Source organism: Drosophila sulfurigaster, chromosome 3, assembly GCF_023558435.1.
Source record: "Drosophila sulfurigaster albostrigata strain 15112-1811.04 chromosome 3, ASM2355843v2, whole genome shotgun sequence".
NCBI lineage: Eukaryota > Metazoa > Arthropoda > Insecta > Diptera > Drosophilidae > Drosophila > Drosophila sulfurigaster.
The window spans coordinates 22,608,046-22,627,537 of record NC_084883.1 but is presented as its reverse complement, the minus strand read 5'-3'; the positions used below and the strand labels follow the sequence as shown (position 1 = coordinate 22,627,537).

The 19,492-nt window shown below is 36.1% G+C and overlaps 8 protein-coding genes across 8 annotated transcripts in view; 6 read left to right on the top strand and 2 right to left on the bottom strand.

Moving 5' to 3' along the window:
* LOC133844128 (proteasome inhibitor PI31 subunit) overlaps window positions 1–3,464 on the bottom strand; it is a 90,934-nt gene extending 87,470 nt beyond the window's left edge. The window contains exon 1 of the mRNA XM_062277980.1: window positions 3,452–3,464. The gene's annotated coding sequence lies outside the window, so the exon portion shown is untranslated. The remainder of the gene's footprint in view (window positions 1–3,451) is intronic.
* On the top strand, window positions 227–1,691 carry LOC133844138 (uncharacterized). The gene is made up of 4 exons (XM_062277991.1): window positions 227–898; window positions 1,125–1,225; window positions 1,284–1,410; window positions 1,471–1,691. Exons 1-4 carry the CDS (start codon window positions 763–765, stop codon window positions 1,578–1,580), a joined length of 474 nt encoding a protein of 157 aa, XP_062133975.1. The 5' UTR covers window positions 227–762; the 3' UTR covers window positions 1,581–1,691.
* Window positions 2,380–5,442, top strand: LOC133844136 (protein late bloomer). The gene is made up of 5 exons (XM_062277988.1): window positions 2,380–2,917; window positions 4,320–4,493; window positions 4,557–4,718; window positions 4,788–4,985; window positions 5,052–5,442. The coding sequence occupies exons 1-5, from the start codon at window positions 2,861–2,863 to the stop codon at window positions 5,121–5,123; spliced, it is 663 nt and encodes a 220-aa protein (XP_062133972.1). The 5' UTR covers window positions 2,380–2,860; the 3' UTR covers window positions 5,124–5,442.
* Window positions 5,443–5,900: 458 nt separating this feature from the next.
* LOC133841032 (tetraspanin-9) lies at window positions 5,901–11,420 on the top strand. The gene is made up of 5 exons (XM_062273282.1): window positions 5,901–6,400; window positions 10,136–10,300; window positions 10,367–10,543; window positions 10,623–10,796; window positions 10,865–11,420. The coding sequence occupies exons 1-5, from the start codon at window positions 6,341–6,343 to the stop codon at window positions 10,943–10,945; spliced, it is 657 nt and encodes a 218-aa protein (XP_062129266.1). The 5' UTR covers window positions 5,901–6,340; the 3' UTR covers window positions 10,946–11,420.
* Window positions 11,421–11,972: 552 nt separating this feature from the next.
* LOC133841029 (protein late bloomer) lies at window positions 11,973–13,597 on the top strand. Its single transcript, XM_062273279.1, has 5 exons — window positions 11,973–12,317; window positions 12,450–12,638; window positions 12,697–12,864; window positions 12,926–13,123; window positions 13,189–13,597. The coding sequence occupies exons 1-5, from the start codon at window positions 12,258–12,260 to the stop codon at window positions 13,264–13,266; spliced, it is 693 nt and encodes a 230-aa protein (XP_062129263.1). The 5' UTR covers window positions 11,973–12,257; the 3' UTR covers window positions 13,267–13,597.
* Window positions 13,598–13,928: 331 nt separating this feature from the next.
* Window positions 13,929–16,430, top strand: LOC133841030 (tetraspanin-9). Its single transcript, XM_062273280.1, has 5 exons — window positions 13,929–14,329; window positions 14,917–14,957; window positions 15,021–15,159; window positions 15,227–15,589; window positions 16,210–16,430. Exons 1-5 carry the CDS (start codon window positions 14,270–14,272, stop codon window positions 16,288–16,290), a joined length of 684 nt encoding a protein of 227 aa, XP_062129264.1. The 5' UTR covers window positions 13,929–14,269; the 3' UTR covers window positions 16,291–16,430.
* LOC133841036 (uncharacterized) lies at window positions 16,317–17,565 on the bottom strand. Its single transcript, XM_062273285.1, has 4 exons — window positions 17,388–17,565; window positions 16,902–17,054; window positions 16,688–16,852; window positions 16,317–16,636 (listed from the first exon to the last, which is right to left on the bottom strand). The coding sequence occupies exons 1-4, from the start codon at window positions 17,442–17,444 to the stop codon at window positions 16,472–16,474; spliced, it is 540 nt and encodes a 179-aa protein (XP_062129269.1). The 5' UTR covers window positions 17,445–17,565; the 3' UTR covers window positions 16,317–16,471.
* Window positions 17,566–17,677: 112 nt separating this feature from the next.
* Window positions 17,678–19,452, top strand: LOC133841031 (23 kDa integral membrane protein). The gene is made up of 5 exons (XM_062273281.1): window positions 17,678–17,888; window positions 17,970–18,043; window positions 18,584–18,745; window positions 18,800–19,162; window positions 19,222–19,452. Exons 2-5 carry the CDS (start codon window positions 17,978–17,980, stop codon window positions 19,309–19,311), a joined length of 681 nt encoding a protein of 226 aa, XP_062129265.1. The 5' UTR covers window positions 17,678–17,888; window positions 17,970–17,977; the 3' UTR covers window positions 19,312–19,452.
* The last annotated feature ends 40 nt before the right edge of the window (window positions 19,453–19,492 follow it).

The window sequence follows — 19,492 nt, the reverse complement described above, 5'->3', positions numbered from 1 at the left end:
TGTATACATTGAAAGCTGTTCATCAATATATTTGTAAATTGGAATCTCTTGAAGTTTTAACAATTTAATAATGTAAACCCAAACTCGAATTGAAGACAACGTGGATGAATAAAGCATTTAAAACGTATTTATATATACATATACAATAAAAAACCAAATACCCCTAATAATTTTAGTCTTTTGTACTTGCTATAATAAAAGGTTGTGATTCAAGTTGCCATCACTGCCGTTGAAAGTTGTTGCAATTAAATTGGCATGCAAATTGTACGCGCAGTGCAGCCTTTGTTGTGCCTCGAGCCGATGGCATGGCAACGTGCCACAGTAGTTTCATACTATGTACTATGTATGTATGTATAGTATGTATAGAGTAAATATTTTGTTTACCATGCGATTGACATGTAATAAGTCCGTTGTGGTTTCACTTGGGGTATGTACCACAAACACCAGAATTGTTGATATTTCGCAGCAATTTTCTTGAACTTGACCCAGTCTGGGGCCAACTGAACTGCTCCACTGACTTTAATCCTTGTTTGTCATGCAGCCAACGTCGAATGTTTGCTTTTTCATGCCTTCACCCAGTAGAGACTACTAAAATGATGCATAAAATAAATAGACCTAGCTGATTACTTAATTTATAAACTGAATGTATTCGTATTAACTAAATGATCTTTAGTTTATTCAGCTGATGTGGAGAATAGCTTTTTTTTTGGCATTTATTGTGTAAACGTTTGGGATTATAGACATATACGCGACTCAATAAAAATGTGTTCGTTTTGGAAAACTGCGGGCGTAGTTGCGTTTTATATCTCCATAGTTTATAATTTTTTGCTATTTTTTGTAATTCTTACATTTGTGCTTCGGTGTTACGATGACTGCGATGTGGACGAGTTGCCTGAAGGTATATTTTAAAATATCTTTATATATAATTTTTTGAAATCTATTGAGCATAGCGGAGTAATCACTTCATGAGTCAGCAAATTTAAATACAAATTCTACAAATTGTGTATTTAACACAATATAACATACAATATACTCATTTGAGAAACTTTTTGTTGACTTCGTTGGATAGTAAATCTACGAGACTCTCATATTATTTTAAAATACCTTTAATTTCTATATCAAAGGTGAGGCGATTGATAAGGACTGCTTCGAAGCGTATGCCTTATATACATTATATGTTCCATCCCTGGTTGCAGCTCCAATTTTTGTATTGACTGATTTTCGTGTAAGTAGCAAAGCTGTGAAAGTTTTGTGCGATTTTTCATGGCCTTTTCTTTTTGTAGAATGTTATCAATTTGGAATGGTGGCTTCTGTTTCAAGCATTAATCACTTGTTGCAGTTGTCTTACATTCATTTGTTACAATTCATTTTATACCTTTTATAATATTATCTTCAATGGTCTTGGCGTAGGTAAGTTTGCGTTGTATATTTTATTCCTGTGATAAGTATTTAATCTTAAATAACTTTCAGCTGCACTTATAATTTCGTTTATAATCGTGACCAATCATCTCTTTAAAGTGAGGCGGACTCCAGCACCAGATGTCACTACAAATCCAGAATCTATACAATCGGTTGGCTAAGTTGTAATCAAAAAATATTAAAATTTTTATGTTCATTAATTATTCTGTAATTTATTTATACTCCCTACAAAAAATTCTATATTATTTCCATATCGTTGTATTACTAGGAATCACCTTGTTTTATTATGAATGGGAAACAATTATAGTTATATATAGTTATATTCATGCGTTTATTTTTTAAATCACTTAAAAAGCATTAATGAAATTTTTAAATTTAAATTTGATAATAAAATTTACTTGATAAAAAACTATTATACACAAGATCCAAGTTTGATATTCTTTCAACCTTTATATTTTTATTTTTAATTTATGTTTTAATTTTTTTATACTTCTATATATATCAATGACATTAGTATTCATTAGGTTCGTATTTCTAATACAATAAAGATCTACTTTTGTAATCATATAGTTACAAACATTTAAAACACGATTTTAAGCAATTATTAAATTTATAATTGGCACCATAATAAGATAACGTAAAATGGCTTATATATAAATTCTTAATATAAAAATATCAGCACTTTTAAATCCGACTTTTTTCTAAGCTTGCTCGTGAGGAGCATTGAGCACAGAAAAGGTTACAACTGTTAACTTGACGAACTCAACAAGTGGCTGACTTTGTAAGCTCTCTCGAATGCTGTGCGTGCGTACGAGGTATGTGCATAGCTGACGTCACAGCTGACAGGCCAACGAAAAGCTATAAAAGCTATAAAAGCTCGCATGCCGGCTGGCTGGCTGGCTGGCTATGCACGCAACAGATAACTGGGTTCGCTCAGTAAGCTATTGGTCGCGAGAGAGAGCTGTCGGAGACACTTTCAAATATAAAACAATCGTCGCGTGAAATTTATTTACATATATATGTATCTAGTTCATCATAGAAACTATTGACGATCTTCTTAAATATTCTGATATATTCATATATATTATATATTTATATATATACATATATGAGGGGGCGCTAGGCAAAGTTCGTCATTAATTATAAATAAGATGTCGTCATAGATCGCGATATTGTGAATATTCAAAATAAAAAATTGGTATGGTCAAACTTGTATTATAAGGTTGTCTCATGATCTCATGTCATCATCAAAATTGCTGAGAGTATTACTCATGCTAAAGGTGAAGTGAGAGAGTTTCAAAACATAAAAACGTAGAAGAAACGGCGGGAAACATAATAAAAAAACAAGTCTCTTTGATTGCTTTCAAAGCTAAGAGAAGTTGCTACCGAATAGACGAATTTAAAGAATTTTTAACATCGAGCTGGAATAATAAAGCTCACCATGGCATCAACATCATCACTAAAAGTGTTTGCATATGCACTGCATATACTGTGTACGGTGAGTCAAATAATTTTAATCTAAAGACGCCCATCTTCTCTTTCGGTTTGTTTACAATGACAGTTGTGTTAATAGCCTCAATTAGTCTGGCGGTATTGTTGAGGAATTGAAGGTGCACACTGAACACTAAACACTTAAGGTCAATTTTCTCTTAGAATTGTTACTTGTTTATTTATGAAAGAGAGTTACTACCATTCATAATTTCAAGATATTATCAAAGTAATTTAAAGTTCATATCAGGATTTAAAACGTACGAAAGTACTTTGCTGATAACACTTAGAAACTTGGTTACTCTTATATGTTTATCTACATGTATTGCTCTGAAACTCTGGAGCAACGTGTTGCCATGTGCAATGAACTCTGCGGTTGGCACAATTAAAGAGAGAGCACTAGAAATTCATATGATTATTTTTCGTTGCTCGATTGTTAGTTTATTTAACAAAATTTTATTATAAGCCAATGGTGAGAATAGCCACATGTTAGTAAGGCCTCAATATGGCTTGCATGCGGTGTAAGGCCTTTCACCGCTTTTACGTGATTATTAATGATAAATAGGTCTTGCACTTATCATGTGTCTGTTATTAAATTAAAATTTCCAGATGAAAAATTCTATATACATATGTATGTGGGGTATTCAATATTGGGAATTGAGTTCAATTAAATTGTTTTGCACTACGTGACTCAAAATATGCGATGTCTATGTCCATTTCAATTAAAGACTTATTAGGAGAATATTTATAGAAAGATTGCAAAAAACAGATGGGTCACATACCTGCGATTGACGTGCTTGAACTAAGTAATGACTACTTTTCCAAGTCGTTTCTTATTTACTTATGATTAGGCTGTTGTTCGGTTGGCAAACAATAATCAAACGACGCACCCAACAGAGACGATAAAAAAAGAATAGACACTGAATCTGAGAGAAAAATATGACCAAGAAGATTTATATGTATTCTAAAAAAACATTAAAATGAACATATGGGAAATATATAATACTATGTTTATAGCAAACTACAGAGAAGAAATCCAGAGATTTAAATCTCGCATCTCCATGAATGTCAACATTAATTAACAGTGCGTATGATTTTGAGTCCCATTATAATCTATTATTTTTATACTCATTGAATACTTTGTGAGCAAATAACAACAAATTGAGACAGTAACTAAAGCCCCTTTTGTTTATCAAGTTCTTCTTCATCGTAACTGTTGCTATTGTCGCCTATTTTTCGCTGCTGACGTCTTTCTCGTCGCCAGACAGACTAGTCTCTAGGTCGCCAATGCGTACTTGCTCGGGTTGATGGAGTAAGGTCAAAAACATTAAAGAGTAGGCGAAAGTTCTGTAGGAATAGGATAAAGTGATTCTCTAGTGTTGCGGAGTGTGATAATTGTTGTTTACTTGCAGCTGCTGGGACTGGTTTTGATTGGCTTTAGCGCATACGTGGTGATATCCTACGATCTCACCGACAAAAGTAAGTTTATTGCGGCATGTTATGCAGTCGTTGGAGGAGCTGCTTTAATCATCGTTCTCTGGGGCTATCTGGCTGCTTGGCGAGAGCATGTTTGCTGCACCGTGACCGTAAGTAGATGCAAGATGACATCAACTTGGAATTCAATTAATGATTCAACATTTGCTTTGCAGTTTGCTGTACTTTTATTCCTCATAATTCTGGTTCAGGGTCTATTCTTATACGTGGCTACTACAAAGGTGAACGATTTTGCGACGGAGTTTGCTCATTCCTTGGAAGTAACCTGGGAACAGGAGCTCGATAGTCCTGGCGCCATGTCATTGTATGAGAATTGGGTGAGAAAAATACAAGAAGCCGGAATAATACAATACAATACATAATGCAATTAATAAATTCATTTGCAGTTCCAATGCTGTGGTCGAGGAAGTCCTCAGGATTATGTTGTTAACGAACGTCTACCGCCAGCATCGTGTTTCAGAGACCATGACCAGGAAAATCCCGATAATCTCATCCATAAAGGTTGCCGCATCGAGTTTGAAAACTACTGGGTGCATCTTCTGCATATTTTCAACATCATTGGCTGGGTGCTCGTTGCAGTTGAGGTGGGTTCCTTAAAAATATTAATTAACTTAAAAATGACATATAACTCTTTGTGTCTTCTTTTACAGGTGTTACTGATTTTTGTCTCCTGTAGTCTGTGCAACAGTATTCGGAATGTTAGTCGACGCACTTATTTTTAAGGAGATGTTTGCTCTAAAATGGCATTTCTATGATTTAAATGGCTCCAATTACCTTACTCAATGACGATTATTACTATATTATTATTTTTTTATACGAAATTTATACCTCTGTGTTAATATGCTTTAGAATATAATCAACTGTTACAAGCTCTCTCATTTTTCGACTTGCATTACAATATATGACTTTGATATGTTTGCTTTTCGATGTTGTAAGGGTATTGTTGCATTGTGAGCATTTTTAAAACAGACAAACTTAGTTTTTAGTACTGTGAACTAACTTATTATGAATTTAATTTATAATAAATACACATGTTGTCAATTGAATCTTTTGGGAAATTGTGTTTGTTATTATTTTGCCACTCAAAGTGTAAAGTAAAGCTCCTGTAAAATTTTAATGTTAAATTCAATATTTTGCTTAAAGATATTTAAGAGTTTAAGATAAAAAACTCACTTTTATAGAACTGTTAATTCAGTGCTTCGTAAAGTGGGGATTTAAACAATATTTTTAATCTCTTGCCAAGTTGACCTAATATATACAATTACATGCTTCCCATGAATCATTCGCTTACAACATGAGACTGGGAAATAGAAGAATATTCTATTCTTCTCTCTTGCAAAAATATCGATGTGAGTGCGCTAAAAAGTATGTAAACTATTATAAAAATAGCGCGGCACAATAGTTGTTGTCGTCTTGGCTTTTCATTTAAATCTATACGTAGTACGTATTACGTACTCCACGTACTCTTCGTACTAGCTGCAACGCAATGGAATCGAAACACTACGAACCCCTTTGAGTGACGCTCATGCATAGCGGCGGCAACCGCACGCGCGAGTTTCTGTTTCATTTCAGCTCGTTCCGACCGGCCGTTTCATTTTCAAAAAGTTGTGTGTTGGTTTTCGCTAAAAGTTTTCGCTATCAACAAATCAGTTAACATTCGTGCGCGAACATGACGGTTTGGTTTCCAGAGCGACCGTTAAACTAAATATTTTGAATTTCAAACAAGTGTTCTATTGTGGCCCGTGCGGTGCCAACGCGTTGCCAAGAGCTTCGGGAAAACTAAGTGCACAAGGCAGTGAAAACAATACAAAATCGAAAAGAAAGAACTAAGCACAGTTCTTCTCAGTATCGCGTCGGAAAGATACGTGACTAAAAATAGTTGTTAGTAAAGAGTGCATTTTGGCAAAGCAAAAATTTACAGAGCAACAGCAACAGCAAAATGGCGTGTTCCACAAAGCTACTGAAAGTGTTTGCACTGATATGCGACATAATATATGCGGTGAGTCTTCGAATAATGTGATTATGATTATGAAATTTATTGACGGTAACCTGAGAGGAGCCAACGACAACAATAGGCAATGGGATTAGTTGTGCTTTGTTGGCGGAAGTCGCGTATGTAAATTAAGTCTCTTACATTTGGCCACGAGTGTTGCCAAGTCTTGTAAATGCTATTAAAACTTATAATTATAATAGCATTAAAAGATATAATTACAGATGGAAAGACTAGTTTCATTAGTTGCGAAGTTCATTCACAACTACAAAAGTTTTCTAACCCCAACTAAAGTCCAACTAATTGAAGGTCTAGACTCTAGAGTGATACTAACGACAGAAGCTGTTTACAAATCAACGAAACACTCATCAAAATGGTCGAACATTATCTTTTTAGGTGCTTCCAATTTATAAGTTGTTCAAAGTATTATTCACACTCTTCTTTATCAGCAGGTTAGCGCTTTGATGTTCAACAAATGGGGAAAACATCGGCAATTGTTTATGTGATACAAGTATATAAAACAAACCTTGACTTATCAACATCGTATAAATATTTATTGTTGTGCAATTAATGCGGCTGAGCATTGAATCCGATAGGAGTATCCAATGGATATGGACATCCAGATAGTCTTTCAGTTTGATTGAATAGCTAAATGCTTTCGGCAGCATTTCAATTACATTTGAAGGTTTTCATTCAGTTTTAGTGCTCAGTATCGTATATAAAAAAAAAATGAAAATGCTCTACGTTATTCTTATGTTAATTGGCTAATCGCACTGCTGACTCGAACTGGGCGCAGCTCATCAAATTTAGGCATAACATTTAAAACAAATGTTCAAGTTCAGTTTTTATGTGCACGAACAGATCAAGTTGAGAATTCATACGAATAAAGTATATATATATATTGATTTCGATACGGATTCTTTCGAAATGTTGTCCAGGCTTGTTTTTTTTTTATATTATTTTTATAATGTTTGCCATCTTTCCAAATATTAAACCATATGCCCGAAGATTTCATTTAATTTATTGTTTTTTGTTTTAATTTGTTTTAAAATAAAAACAAAAACAGGAGAAAAATTTGCTTATGCGTGCAGCGGCAAAAATAACATTATAAAACTTGGTCACCCACGCCACAAAACTTGGCCCTGAGCAAAAGGCGGTCATAGCTTCTAGCCAAATACACACATAGAATTTTTAGTTTATTTTACTTTTTGCGCCAACAATTTTTGTGTATTTTGTTTTCGTTTTCGTTTTGTTGTTTTGGTTTTTGTTCTTATTCCTATTTTCATTTTCATCAACTAAAATTTGTTGATGTCATTTTCAGACGCGCAGGCATTACAAAATTGAAAATATAAATATTTTTCGGCAATAACCTTAAAGCACAAAAAAAAGAAAAAAATGTGGAAATGTGGAACACTGAGAATGCGAAAAGGAAATGTCGAAAAGAAACGCGCACACAACGTGGCGTATGCGCAATTTTCCGCATTGGTTCCATCCGAGTAAACTTTGATTTACTGATGAGCAAGCAGTTCACTCTGTGCTTAAAAATTACTTCATTTGGTGCGGCCGCGTGTTTTTAATTAAATGCCAGTTGTGCCTATGGGCCTCCCATGCATTTGAGGTAGGGCACAACCTTTTTTTAAGTTTATTGTTTTTGTAGTTTTCCCAAGCGGCAACAACAACATGTACATGGGCATTTATGTTGTCAAGTTGTCGCTGTCGGAGTTTTGTAAACCCACATAAATCTCAGCAAACGTTTAGCTCAGCTCTGCTCCGCTCCGCATTCAATGACAGCCGTGTAGTTATTCTAGTTTCCATTTACCACATGCTGTTCGCATTCCTCTCTTTGAAGCGTCGATCGGGGATCAGAAACTCGCCCAAGCCTAATCAGTTGTCTATTTGTCTCTTATCATCGAGCGTAAAGTATGTGCAAATATGTATTTGCTACTTGCCTCTGGCCTTGCCTTTAATTACATTTAATTGCTTGTCTACTGGACAAATTAGAGCGAATCATATATGCATAATTCTATATGCTATCTGGTTTAAATTACTTGTATCTTTTCGCTGTTGCCGCGGCACATTTGGCACTTTTAACTCGTTATCGTGAAGCAGCCAAGTGATAATTGCTAAAAGTATCGCATGTGACATTATGTGAGTTATCTAATATTTGCTTATGATTTTGCGAATGAATTGTTAAGTAAGTTAAGTGCTGACTAACTACGAGTGCTCTGTGCCCCATGAAGCATGGCGTGTACTTAGATTCATTGTCATTGTCACTTTGATTCTATGGGTTATGCTCGGTTTGTCTGTCGCCCCTTTGAACTCTGAAGTTGTTGGCACAACATACTTTGCTATCATGACTCGTCTCTAAAAGTAATGTAAAAATTGGGTGCCATGTGTAATAAATTACAATTAAATAGCGTAGTTCATTCAACGTAATGCCAGATGCCACAGTTCTAAGACTGACAAGTGTTGAGTTGTTTGTTATCTGCAGAGCGTTGTAAACACTTTATCAGACTCTAATTTATGGCTTTGTCTAGGCTGCTAATGATTTGTCAACATAAACTAGCATACAAATAGGGCGTTTAACCACATAAAATAACTCTATTAATGTTTTATAGCCAACAAATGCAAATACTTTTACTTACATTACCATATCTAAAAGTGTTTTTCATTTGTATGTACAACGTTAACGGCTCGCTATTAAATTTGTCTGTACTAGCCACTCGATCATTTGCATAATTGTAATTTAACAGAGCGAGAGAGAAAGAGTGAGAGAGACATCAGCTAATTTATTAATCGTCGACCTTAATTCAATTACACTTGAGAGCCTTAAAAGGCGTAGCTAAGTAAAGATAAACTTTGTCGACATCGAAACCAGTTATGGTCATGAATTACAGTAAATGCCAAATGCGTTTGGGCTAGACAAACCCAAAAAAAAAAAAAAAAACAGAATGGAAAGACAAATCGAGAAAAATAAACATGAGCATGATAAATCGCACAAATCAGTCATAATTACCTCATGCTTAGGAAAATCTGAAAGCCGATGAGGCGGCTACTTAACGTGACATCGATTTGTGCGGAAGTTTGCCATGGCCCAAAGTGACAACACGTCGCGACTGGTTTCAAACAATTTACAATTTACAATTGTTATTCACAATTGAGCTGCCAACAGGTTGGCAAGCAAACAATGTTTGCAGGTGATAAAAAAATATCAGTGTTAATATAATTATTGCGCATTTATTCAACTATTTTGCATGTATATGCTGATTGCACGATTGCTCGGCAAAACTATTGTATATACTTGCCAAATTCGCAGTTGTTTACATTTGCGAACATTTTGCTCGCTCTGTGAGCAAGCCAAATGATTCATTGTTTAAATTATAATTGCAATTGCATTTGGCTAACGGCGCATGCAACTAATTTGAGCTAATTGTGCAGCCACAAGCGAAAAGTAGTGAAAGGGAAAGGCTGTGCGAAAAACGCGCGACAACGTTGCGTATGAGTGATGTCAGCTAAGAGAACAAATTGTGCGAAGGCCAACTTGTTGAATGTGGTGGCATGACAGCTGAATCAACTACAAAATATTTGCCTAGCACACAATTTTGGCAACAACTTGTAAATCGTATTTGCATATTACGCATACGCACTGTCTGTCTATCAATAAAGCCGCCAATTGAAATTCACGACACATTTGAAGGTCATAATAGGTAATTGAATTTTAATTTGTTCTTACACCTTTTTCAGCTACTTGGCATCGCAGTCATTTTGGTTGGTCTGCACATCATAATCCAATTTGAAGTCTTTCAATCTGCCGGCTTCATCACCATTGCCATTGGCATCGTCCTGCTGCTAACCGCGATCTTTGGTGTTTTGGGCGCATGGCGCGAGAGCAGTCGCATGGTCAAATCGGTAAGCGTAAAGTAATGCGATTTCCGTCAAGCAACAATTATTAATTTATGTTTATTTTCTCCATAGTTCACGGTCATTTTGATTGTGCTGATCGTGCTGCAAGTGCTGACGGTGGGTTTCCTTTTGATATTCCGTGAATCGCTGCTTATCTCAGTGGACAGAAGGTTCGATGAAATCTGGCATGATCAGCCTTTGCCAGTTAAGCCAGCAAATTCCAGCCAAATTTCGAGCATAGAGTCTTGGGTAAGAGTAACATATCAATTGATATCGAGTGATATTTCACATACTGATTGATTGTTTTTTCTTCATTTTTTTTTTTTAGCTCGAGTGTTGCGGCAATGCTGGCTACCAGGATTATCTGTTGCAGCCGAAGAGCTGCTACAATCCCGATTCGGGTAAAATGAATCTTGAAGGTTGTCGGCAAAAATTCTTGGACTTCATTGCGGACAGATGGGTAGATTCCAATATATTCGCGCTGGCGATTGTGGGCGTTGAGGTCATTAATTAATTAACTTTATTATTTTTTAATATATAAATTAATACATTTTTTTTATTGTTTCTCAGGTAATTTGTGCGCTGCTCGCCTATGTGCTAGCCAATAGCATTGTGAATCGCTGGAGACGCTCGAAGTACTTTCCAAAATAAGTTCAGCAATAATTTGGAGCACTCTTCATAAGGCGCGCATACTCTAAAGAAAGGCCAAAGAATTCTCAATACTGTGCAAATACTTACAAATAATCTAATACTAAGCACAACAAATATGTTTTTGCGGCAATTGCTAGTCTACCTCATGTTCATCCATCGACAAAATCAAACAGCACAACTGATAAACTGATAAAAATCACTAAAAATAAAACTAATTTCGATTCCGATTCTGCAGTCAGCGAAGAGAGCTCAACGAAAGGTGCCAAAAACAAAAAGAAAAGCAAAAACAGTGTTCAAGCCGATTTCGATGTCTTATTTCTTACGTATTTATATGCATGTATTTATTTTTGATAAGATTTGTCACAAAGTGTTCACACAGTGCCTACCATAAGTAACTGTGTGTGTGAATGTTTTATTTTTTGTATGGTCAATGCAATTTGTAACATTTCGAGCAATAAAGTACAACTATGTAGAATTGTACTTATTAATTACAATAAATTCCTAATAAATCATACTGATTTAAATGCTTATTAGAATTGACTTCGACGGAGAAAACATACCAAGATGTCAGCTTAGTTCAATATTTATGGGAAGAGACGTTGGCCACCCGTTGGCTGCATTGAAGGGCAATTTCAATGCTAAATAGCCACAGAATTTGTGGTTGTAAGATCAAATTTGTTTGTTGACATCATTGTTTCTGTTTCGATGTTGACCAAATTGTGTCTGAGTTTGCCTCTCTCGTTCTTTCATCTTTGTCAGCCCGCAGTTTCCGTTCTTTGGCATGCATACGAGTATCTAAAATACACACATTATAGATGAATTTTTCTACTTGTATCTGTATCTGTATCTCTATCTGTCTCCACATGTGTGCTCTGCTTTTCCGCGTGGGCGCCATACGCTAATTTTTGATTCTTTGTGTGCTGAGTTTTTCTTTGATATTGACTTTATGTATATGACTAGACAACGGACTACTCTCTGAGGCATTTGTATATTTTTTTTTTTTGGCTATTGCATTGGCGACAACAAGAACTGTGGGTTAATCGTACAACTGACGGCGAAGCGTCGCAACAAGATGCGGCCAAACAAAATCAGATTATGATGAGTCGGTGCCGAGTATTTGCCGTGCGACCATTGCCGATGCCTCAAGGTGTGCCGTAACCGAAAAAAAAAAAAAACGTATTGAAAAGCAAACATTGTTTTGGTGCGAAACGATTAACGCAAACTAATTAAAAGTGTCATCAGTGTGCGTGAGTGTCTCTATTTTATTTTGGTGTTTAGTGTATCATGTTGTATAGTGTAATCTAAACGAAAAATGTACTGCACAACGCGACTGCTCAGATACGCTCTATGTGTCATCAATTTGATCTACGCTGTAAGTTTTGACGATTCTCCCAAAAATACACGATTACGTCGCTTGTTGTTTTATGGCTGTGTGTGTATGTGTGTGTGACATTGACGTAAGAATTTCAAAACAAAATTCGAAATTCATTTCCAAATCTTATAGCTTAATGGCTGTCTGCTCATCTGGTATGGCACCTGGCTGCTGGACACCATTGTGGAGCAGCCAAATCCAATCGATGAGGGCGAGAGAATGGCAGCCATACTTTGTATTCTGCTTGGCTCCGTCATCATTTTGGCCAGCATTTTTGGCACTGTTGCTTTGGCCAAGGAGTGCAAGAAAATGCTCATAAGTGTGAGTTCAAATTTAAATTCGAATTTCGCACACAAAACTAATTCTTATTTAACTGCAGTATGCAGTTCTTTTGTTGCTGCTATTGGTCATACAATTCATCATGTTCAGCATCAGCTTTTCAGCCAGCAGAGATGCATTGCCAGAGAGTCTGCGTCAGGGATTCGACGAGCTTTGGGATACAAACTCGATGCGAAGCAACAGCACACTGAACGTCTACGAGGAATGGGTGAGTGCCTTGAAGGGGTTTCATTTCAATTAGCCATCAATCAACAATTGTATTTGTTTAGCTTCATTGCTGCGGTCGAAATAGCGCCGAGGATTACATCATGCTGGACAGAGAATATCCTCCGAGTTGCTGCTTACAACAGGATTGCACAAATCCGCAAAATCTCTTTATGGATGGCTGTGAAAATAAATTCAAGCATTATGTGAGCACAAAGACGGCAAATTTCCATACACTCAGCTGGCTTTTAATAATCATTGAGGTAAGCAAAAATACTTAAAAATGAATTAACTAATTTGACTTTTAATTATCAATTGTTCTTTGCAGTTTGTTGGCTCCGTAGCTACCTGTTATTTGGTGGATAGCATACGAAATCATCGCGATCGCGTGCGATTTTATAATTAATGCAAAATTAATATTTAATTGTTGACACTGTATCCTGTATTATTATCATATTCTTACTTCTATGTTTAGTTAGTTTTTTTTGTGATTGTACATTTTTAAATAGTTAACGAAATATTTTACTATTTTACTATCTTGCATTAATTGATAAAAATATCAATGCCAGCTCACGGCATTCAATAAAAAGAAAAAATCACGTTGCGGCGTTGTAAAATGACTCCTACGCAACATTGCAATAACAACAAACTATAAAATAAACCTGTTGGTATTGACTAATTTGCTGTAGACTGCAAGATAAATATAATAAATACAGCGAGAAATATCTGAAAACGAGTAGGATTGAGACTTTTTTTTTTTGGGATGGAAACAATAACAAGCCGAAACGAGAATGCCAACAGATAAAATAGAAAAACAAAAAACGCAGACTCTCGTATACGCTTTTGCTCAGTGAGATACTGAGATGGGGGGAGCGCCTTCGCCTTTTTCCCAATAAGAGGCAGCGATGTGGGCGGTTCAACGCTCTCGATTTTCTCGATGTTATACATAGATCGTTAGATGAGATGAAAAACACAGTGAGTGTGTCTGTGTGAGGCTAGAATCTTGTTGTAGTGCTACAAAGCAACGCGCGTTTTTCTGAAAACACACACAAAAATAGTGGCTGGCAGTTTCAGTTGATTCACGCCACTGAAAGACAGCGGTCAGCAAACAAGTCAGCAAGCAGCAGCAGAGAGACAGAGATACAAAAGTATCTTACGGATACGGCGTAGTCGCAGTCCAAAACTGGCTATTGCCATATACGTAACACCTATTTAATGCATTCAGCTCATTTTCGCTGATTTAAATAGCAAAACCACAAAACACACGCCAAGCAGTTAGTCTGTTTGCTCGTCGAATCGGAGAGACAGCTGCTGTGTTGTGTCTCTTACATTATTGTCGCAGTTTCGTTTGTTGCATTGCCACAGCAACATCAACAGCAGACGAGCAAAATAGGAGAAAAGAACGCAAGATGGGTCTGTCGGACACTACAGTGAAGCATCTGCTGCTTTTACTCAACTTTGTGTATGCGGTGAGTCAAAGTAGCTGCACTGAGAGAAACATCAAGTACTTTCGTAGTTGAATTAAGAATTTGCGGTGTTCTAACAAAAAAATTTCTGATCCAGAAACGAATTTTTATAGTTAAGAACTTTCTTGAAATGCGCAGAATTTTAAGTGCGCTTTAGATTTATCTCAAGAGTGATATGTTTCTGAATTAATAACTTTTAGAATTAAAAATTCAATATTTTTTATATTTTTGGTTTTTATTTTGCAATTGCTATTTGTAAACATTTTTACATATTTATATGTAGTTACGAACTTTTTGTTTTTAATACTTATTAGGTAAATTATACGAACTAAACTTTAAACCTATCTATTATTTTAAATGAGTAATTCTGATTTAAATTTCTCATTTTGAAATTAAAAACGAACGATTAAACTTTTGAAGAACGATTAATTTAAGATAATTTAAGAGTGATTACTTTAAAAAAATGCTGACCCAAAAAATGGAATTTCATTAAACAAATTTCACATATTTTTCCTGAGTGTATTGCTATTTCTATAATTTACTAAAATACGCACACCTGTGTGCTTTGATTTGCTATTTTCTTTTTGCAGGTGCTTGGATTGGCTCTCGTTGCTTTTGGCATATATTTTCTGTGAGTGAATGTGGATAATCCTCCATAATACCTAATAACTAACTAAGCCGTTTAACTTTTAAGCGCATATGTGACGTATTCAGTCAGCATCGGAGAGAATGTGGCCGGCGGTCTGATAATCGGCTTGGGTGTCGTCATAGTGATCATTGCGGTCTTTGGCTGCTTGGCCGCCATACACGAGGCGCCAAGGCGACTGTTGATTGTGAGTGAATTCTATATACTAAATAATATTATCCGAAAGTAAACAAATTTATTCACTTTTTCTGCAGTATGTGGTGGCAATTGTGGTGCTCATACTCATACAGCTGATGTTCCTCAGCATGATATCGCATGGCACCAAGGATGGACTCTCTGGCAGTATCAACGAAGGCTTTGAACAACTATGGGATGCTGAGCGCAATGAAACTGGCGCCTTGCAGTACTATGAGACCTGGCTACACTGCTGTGGCGTCAACAATGCCGAGGACTATGCGGTCATACATCATGCTGTGCCCAAGAGTTGTTGCATTGACCTCAAGTGCGTCGACAGTTCCAGCATCTACAAAGTTGGTTGCAAATCGCAGTTCGTGGAGTACTTGGATGACAGGCTTTTGGTTTTCAAGATCGTATGTTGGCTGTTGGTTCTGAGCGAGGTAAGTGGGGGTATATTTTGATACCCGTTACCCATAGGGTAAAAGGGTATTAAAACTTTTTATAGAAAATGTAGGTAACAGAAGAAGGAGGCATCTCCGGTCCCTTAATCCCTTTTATATTCTTGATAAGCATCACTAGTCGAGACGGTTTAGTCATGTCCGTTTGTCTGTTCTTATGAATATCTAGATCTCAGAGTCAATAAGGATATAGATATAATTTTGATTGCACGCACATCAAATTTGATTCAAATTATTGCCACGCCTCCGTACATGAAAATTTGCGATCAGATAAAAATTGTAGAAGTTATTTCCGAAATACATCGCCAACTGATTGGGCTGGTATGTTTAGTATTCTATATATATATTTAATGTATATATTTTGAATGTTGTACTATATCAATATACCAAATACAGTATATAGTAGGTATTAATTTGATATAATTTAAGAATAATATCGCCCTTTTGTGCACACTCGTCTGTAGCTTTCTTACTTGATTAAGAATAATACCTGTATGGTTTATTTAAATTGGGTAGGAGCTCTCTTATAGTCGAGGACACCAGCCTTAACAGCCTTTCTTACTTGTATTATTATTACGGCTAATCTCTATATGATTTCACAGGCTGTTGGCGCCTTCTTTGGCTGGCTGCTCTTAACTGGACTGAAGAACCAAGATCGGCGCAATAATGCCGGCTGGATGTAAATAAATTTAACACTAGAATTTAAGTATTATTTATATTAAAATACACTAATATTTAATTGTTTTATAATTAAACCATATAGTACATTGAAAGATTGTTATTAATATATTGTACAAATATTAAATACGTCAATAGCTTGCTCAATAATACATGTCAATGTTGAAATATTTATACTCTCTGAAGTTAAACCTTTAAAACCTCAAAGTATATTTTTGCCCGAACACGCGATACATTTCTCCAAGACCATTCAGCGTTCAGCGCATAAAGTCCTTTGCCAAAGGGAAGTCCGCCAATTTTTTGAGATATATCCGTATTCATAAGGTTATCAATAAATATGTACTTCTCATCCTGAAAGTTACGACATTAATTTTCAATCTAATGTGCGAAACTATTTCATACCTTATAGGGACAACTGTGATTAATGTTTGTATGACCATCGATAAGGGAAAAAACGAGTTTGGCAATGGCATTGTAATTTGATTTCCAAAAACGACACATGTCGATATCAATGCCATAGAGAAATGGTTTCCAACCATTGCTTCGTTTCATTAATTGCAAGTGAAACTGCTGAAAATTAAAAGAAAGTTTGAACCAAAAGTATGTGAATACTTACGCCAATATCCTTTATGATCGGTTTTCTGAGGGCGTAACGCAAGCTCATATAGTTTTTCAGTTCATTTACGTGGCCTATGTAACAATACTCGATGGTACTTATAGTTGTATCCATTGTTTCGCAGGTAATATTGGTAAAATTAATAAATTTAAGCTGAGCAAGGAGAAATAAAAATCACGTTTTAAAATATTTGTGTATAGAGAAGAAAGAAAAAAGTACAGGTAATTTTGGTTTTTTCTACTTAAATAGATTAACTTGACGATAAAAAATATATTGTACGAGTTGTAATTATTGGTTACTGAAGCTAGTGAAGTAAGTATTTGCGAATAAATTGATCACTTTATTGCCAATAACAGAATATAGAGTGTTACATGTTCATAATAAGGAATAAGAAATAAGGAAGGAATATGGAATAATAATAAGAAATATAACAACAAATTTGTGCGTCAAAAAAATATAAAAATTATAAATTATGTATGTACTTACATTTGCATAGTTTATATTTAACAAGCAAATAATTTGCAGCAGCCATGTTAATTGCATCTTGTCACCTTGTTCCACACAGAACGAATAAATTGTAAATTGTCATGTTTAATAATTGGAGTATCTTCGAAAGTTGCTTGCTCATAAATTGATTTTTAATTGTTCAATTTGTGGCACACTTTTTTCACCAAGTGGGTAACACCCTGTATCTCGAAGTCGAAGCGCCTGCGCCGGCGTTAACTTTTCCAACTGAGAAGCCGAAATTGAAACCAGGTCTGCGGCTGTCAGTCGACTGCCAGCACTCGGGCCATAAGTGACGACGCTGCCGCTTCCGTACTTGGCTTCGTTGGTGCCGCATAAACAATGCCACTCCCCCAAGCATAAATACGTGGGTCAGTGTTTTATATATAATACCAGTTGCAATTGTTGGTTAAAAATAAACCAGCTCCCATTAAAGAATACAACGGAGTCTAAAAATAAACTAGAAGCTAGTGAAAATTGACAGTAAGTGTGAATAAATAGATCAATTTATGGTCAATAACTGAATGTCGAGTGTTACATGTATAATTTTATTTCGTTTCACAGATTGCATCATGGAGAAAACATTCGCCATAACACCCTGGAAATATGCACTACTTACCACATGCATTCTAATCTCTGTAAGTTAAATTCAAGTCAATGACCAAGTCACGCCTCCTGGGAACGTTTGATGACCTGACAAGCCAAACCGAAGCAGACAGTTTGTAGCCAAAATTTACGAGTATTTCCGCACTCATGTAAGCGCAAAAAATCGATAATACGTGAATGTGGAATGTTTATCAGAGCATCACACAATTTGCAATGCGCTCAGCAGCTGGCAACAATTGGCAATCAATTAGTATTTAAATATGATTGTTTACTTTCGCCTTCAGTTGGCCTACATGTGGTATACTTAACATGCGCAAATGTTTGCATATTTCTTCATTTTATATGCCTACAGCGAAGAACAACAACGCGAATGGTCAGCTTTGGCTAAGCTGCCTGGTCGATTTTGGTTTTTTGTTTACGTTAGCCATTGCGTTCTGCCAATATGATGAATCGCTTGGGGTCTAGGACGCGTGACTAAGAGATGAGTTTGTCTGTTTACATTTTTATTAGTGCGCGACTCGTGAATGCTCTACTTGGAGTATTAAATCATTTTTTGTTTTCGTTTTTTTCAGGCACTTAACGTATTATTCTTTTCCTGTGGCGTCGTCACTTGGGGCGCCTCCTTATGCGTCTATGGCGGCTATGCAGTTGCCCTGCTTGGTGCATCTATTTTCGCAGCCGCCTTTTTGGGTGTCTATGTTTCGCTCAAGGAGTCCTACAAGTATTCCATTTATGTGAGTGCACAATTGAGTACTAAATTCACCAGCTAATCCAACGAAACCTTACAGTTCCTAATCAGCACTGTCTTGGTAATGACTATGTTGACCGCATACTTCTTTACCTTCTCGTCGCTGAAGGGCACTTTGTTGCGACAGTTCGATGATCGCGTCAAGCGTTTGTTTGAGGAGAAATCCGTCAACGATGATACTATGCAGCCCATACACAGTTTGTTCCGTTGCTGTGGCTTGGATGGACCACAGGATTATCTGGGCAAGGAGGAGGGCGCTCTGCCAGCCAGCTGCTGCTATTCAGCTGATTGCACCAAACCCTCGAACATTAATGATGAGGGCTGCGCCACAAAGGCGCCTCGATTCCTACTTCTGCAAGCAGATATCAATTACTACGCTTCCATTGCTATATTCATACTGCAGGTTGGTAAAAAGAAATACATAAAGAAGAGAGACTCTCTAATATAATTTACTTATTTCAGGTACTCAGCTTGTTTGCCGCCTTTTTCATGGGCAAGGCACGCAAGTTGATCAAGACAAAGGATGACGAGACTCCCATTAATGAGAACTAACAAGCGAAAGCAATAGATGCTTAGTCCAATTAGTTGTTAATTATAGTAGGAAAATGCGAAAACGAAATAACGTCGAACCGTGGCAAATAGTCAAATTATGAATTTTATGATCACTCAATAAAATTAATAAGAAATACGTTACGTTATTGATTGTTTGAATTCGCCAAATAATCCCCCCAAA

What these genes read in the sequence shown, in the direction of transcription:
- LOC133844138 (XM_062277991.1), top strand. Translation starts at nt 763, where the DNA reads ATGTGTTCGTTTTGGAAAACTGCGGGCGTAGTTGCGTTTTATATCTCC. An exon ending in TTGTATTGACTGATTTTCGT is followed by an intron (nt 1,226 to 1,283) that starts GTAAGTAGCAAA and finishes TTCTTTTTGTAG; the next exon opens with AATGTTATCAATTTGGAATG. An exon ending in CTTCAATGGTCTTGGCGTAG is followed by an intron (nt 1,411 to 1,470) that starts GTAAGTTTGCGT and finishes AATAACTTTCAG; the next exon opens with CTGCACTTATAATTTCGTTT.
- LOC133844136 (XM_062277988.1), top strand. Translation starts at nt 2,861, where the DNA reads ATGGCATCAACATCATCACTAAAAGTGTTTGCATATGCACTGCATATA. An exon ending in CACTGCATATACTGTGTACG is followed by an intron (nt 2,918 to 4,319) that starts GTGAGTCAAATA and finishes GTTTACTTGCAG; the next exon opens with CTGCTGGGACTGGTTTTGAT. An exon ending in ATGTTTGCTGCACCGTGACC is followed by an intron (nt 4,494 to 4,556) that starts GTAAGTAGATGC and finishes TTTGCTTTGCAG; the next exon opens with TTTGCTGTACTTTTATTCCT.
- LOC133841032 (XM_062273282.1), top strand. Translation starts at nt 6,341, where the DNA reads ATGGCGTGTTCCACAAAGCTACTGAAAGTGTTTGCACTGATATGCGAC. An exon ending in TATGCGACATAATATATGCG is followed by an intron (nt 6,401 to 10,135) that starts GTGAGTCTTCGA and finishes CACCTTTTTCAG; the next exon opens with CTACTTGGCATCGCAGTCAT. An exon ending in TTTCGAGCATAGAGTCTTGG is followed by an intron (nt 10,544 to 10,622) that starts GTAAGAGTAACA and finishes TTTTTTTTTTAG; the next exon opens with CTCGAGTGTTGCGGCAATGC.
- LOC133841029 (XM_062273279.1), top strand. Translation starts at nt 12,258, where the DNA reads ATGTACTGCACAACGCGACTGCTCAGATACGCTCTATGTGTCATCAAT. An exon ending in GCAAGAAAATGCTCATAAGT is followed by an intron (nt 12,639 to 12,696) that starts GTGAGTTCAAAT and finishes ATTTAACTGCAG; the next exon opens with TATGCAGTTCTTTTGTTGCT. An exon ending in TGAACGTCTACGAGGAATGG is followed by an intron (nt 12,865 to 12,925) that starts GTGAGTGCCTTG and finishes GTATTTGTTTAG; the next exon opens with CTTCATTGCTGCGGTCGAAA.
- LOC133841030 (XM_062273280.1), top strand. Translation starts at nt 14,270, where the DNA reads ATGGGTCTGTCGGACACTACAGTGAAGCATCTGCTGCTTTTACTCAAC. An exon ending in TACTCAACTTTGTGTATGCG is followed by an intron (nt 14,330 to 14,916) that starts GTGAGTCAAAGT and finishes TTCTTTTTGCAG; the next exon opens with GTGCTTGGATTGGCTCTCGT. An exon ending in GCTTTTGGCATATATTTTCT is followed by an intron (nt 14,958 to 15,020) that starts GTGAGTGAATGT and finishes TTAACTTTTAAG; the next exon opens with CGCATATGTGACGTATTCAG.
- LOC133841036 (XM_062273285.1), bottom strand. Translation starts at nt 17,444, where the DNA reads ATGCAATTAACATGGCTGCTGCAAATTATTTGCTTGTTAAATATAAAC. An exon ending in TAAATATAAACTATGCAAAT is followed by an intron (nt 17,055 to 17,387) that starts GTAAGTACATAC and finishes CTCCTTGCTCAG; the next exon opens with CTTAAATTTATTAATTTTAC. An exon ending in ATCACAGTTGTCCCTATAAG is followed by an intron (nt 16,637 to 16,687) that starts GTATGAAATAGT and finishes CGTAACTTTCAG; the next exon opens with GATGAGAAGTACATATTTAT.
- LOC133841031 (XM_062273281.1), top strand. Translation starts at nt 17,978, where the DNA reads ATGGAGAAAACATTCGCCATAACACCCTGGAAATATGCACTACTTACC. An exon ending in CCACATGCATTCTAATCTCT is followed by an intron (nt 18,044 to 18,583) that starts GTAAGTTAAATT and finishes CGTTTTTTTCAG; the next exon opens with GCACTTAACGTATTATTCTT. An exon ending in CCTACAAGTATTCCATTTAT is followed by an intron (nt 18,746 to 18,799) that starts GTGAGTGCACAA and finishes GAAACCTTACAG; the next exon opens with TTCCTAATCAGCACTGTCTT.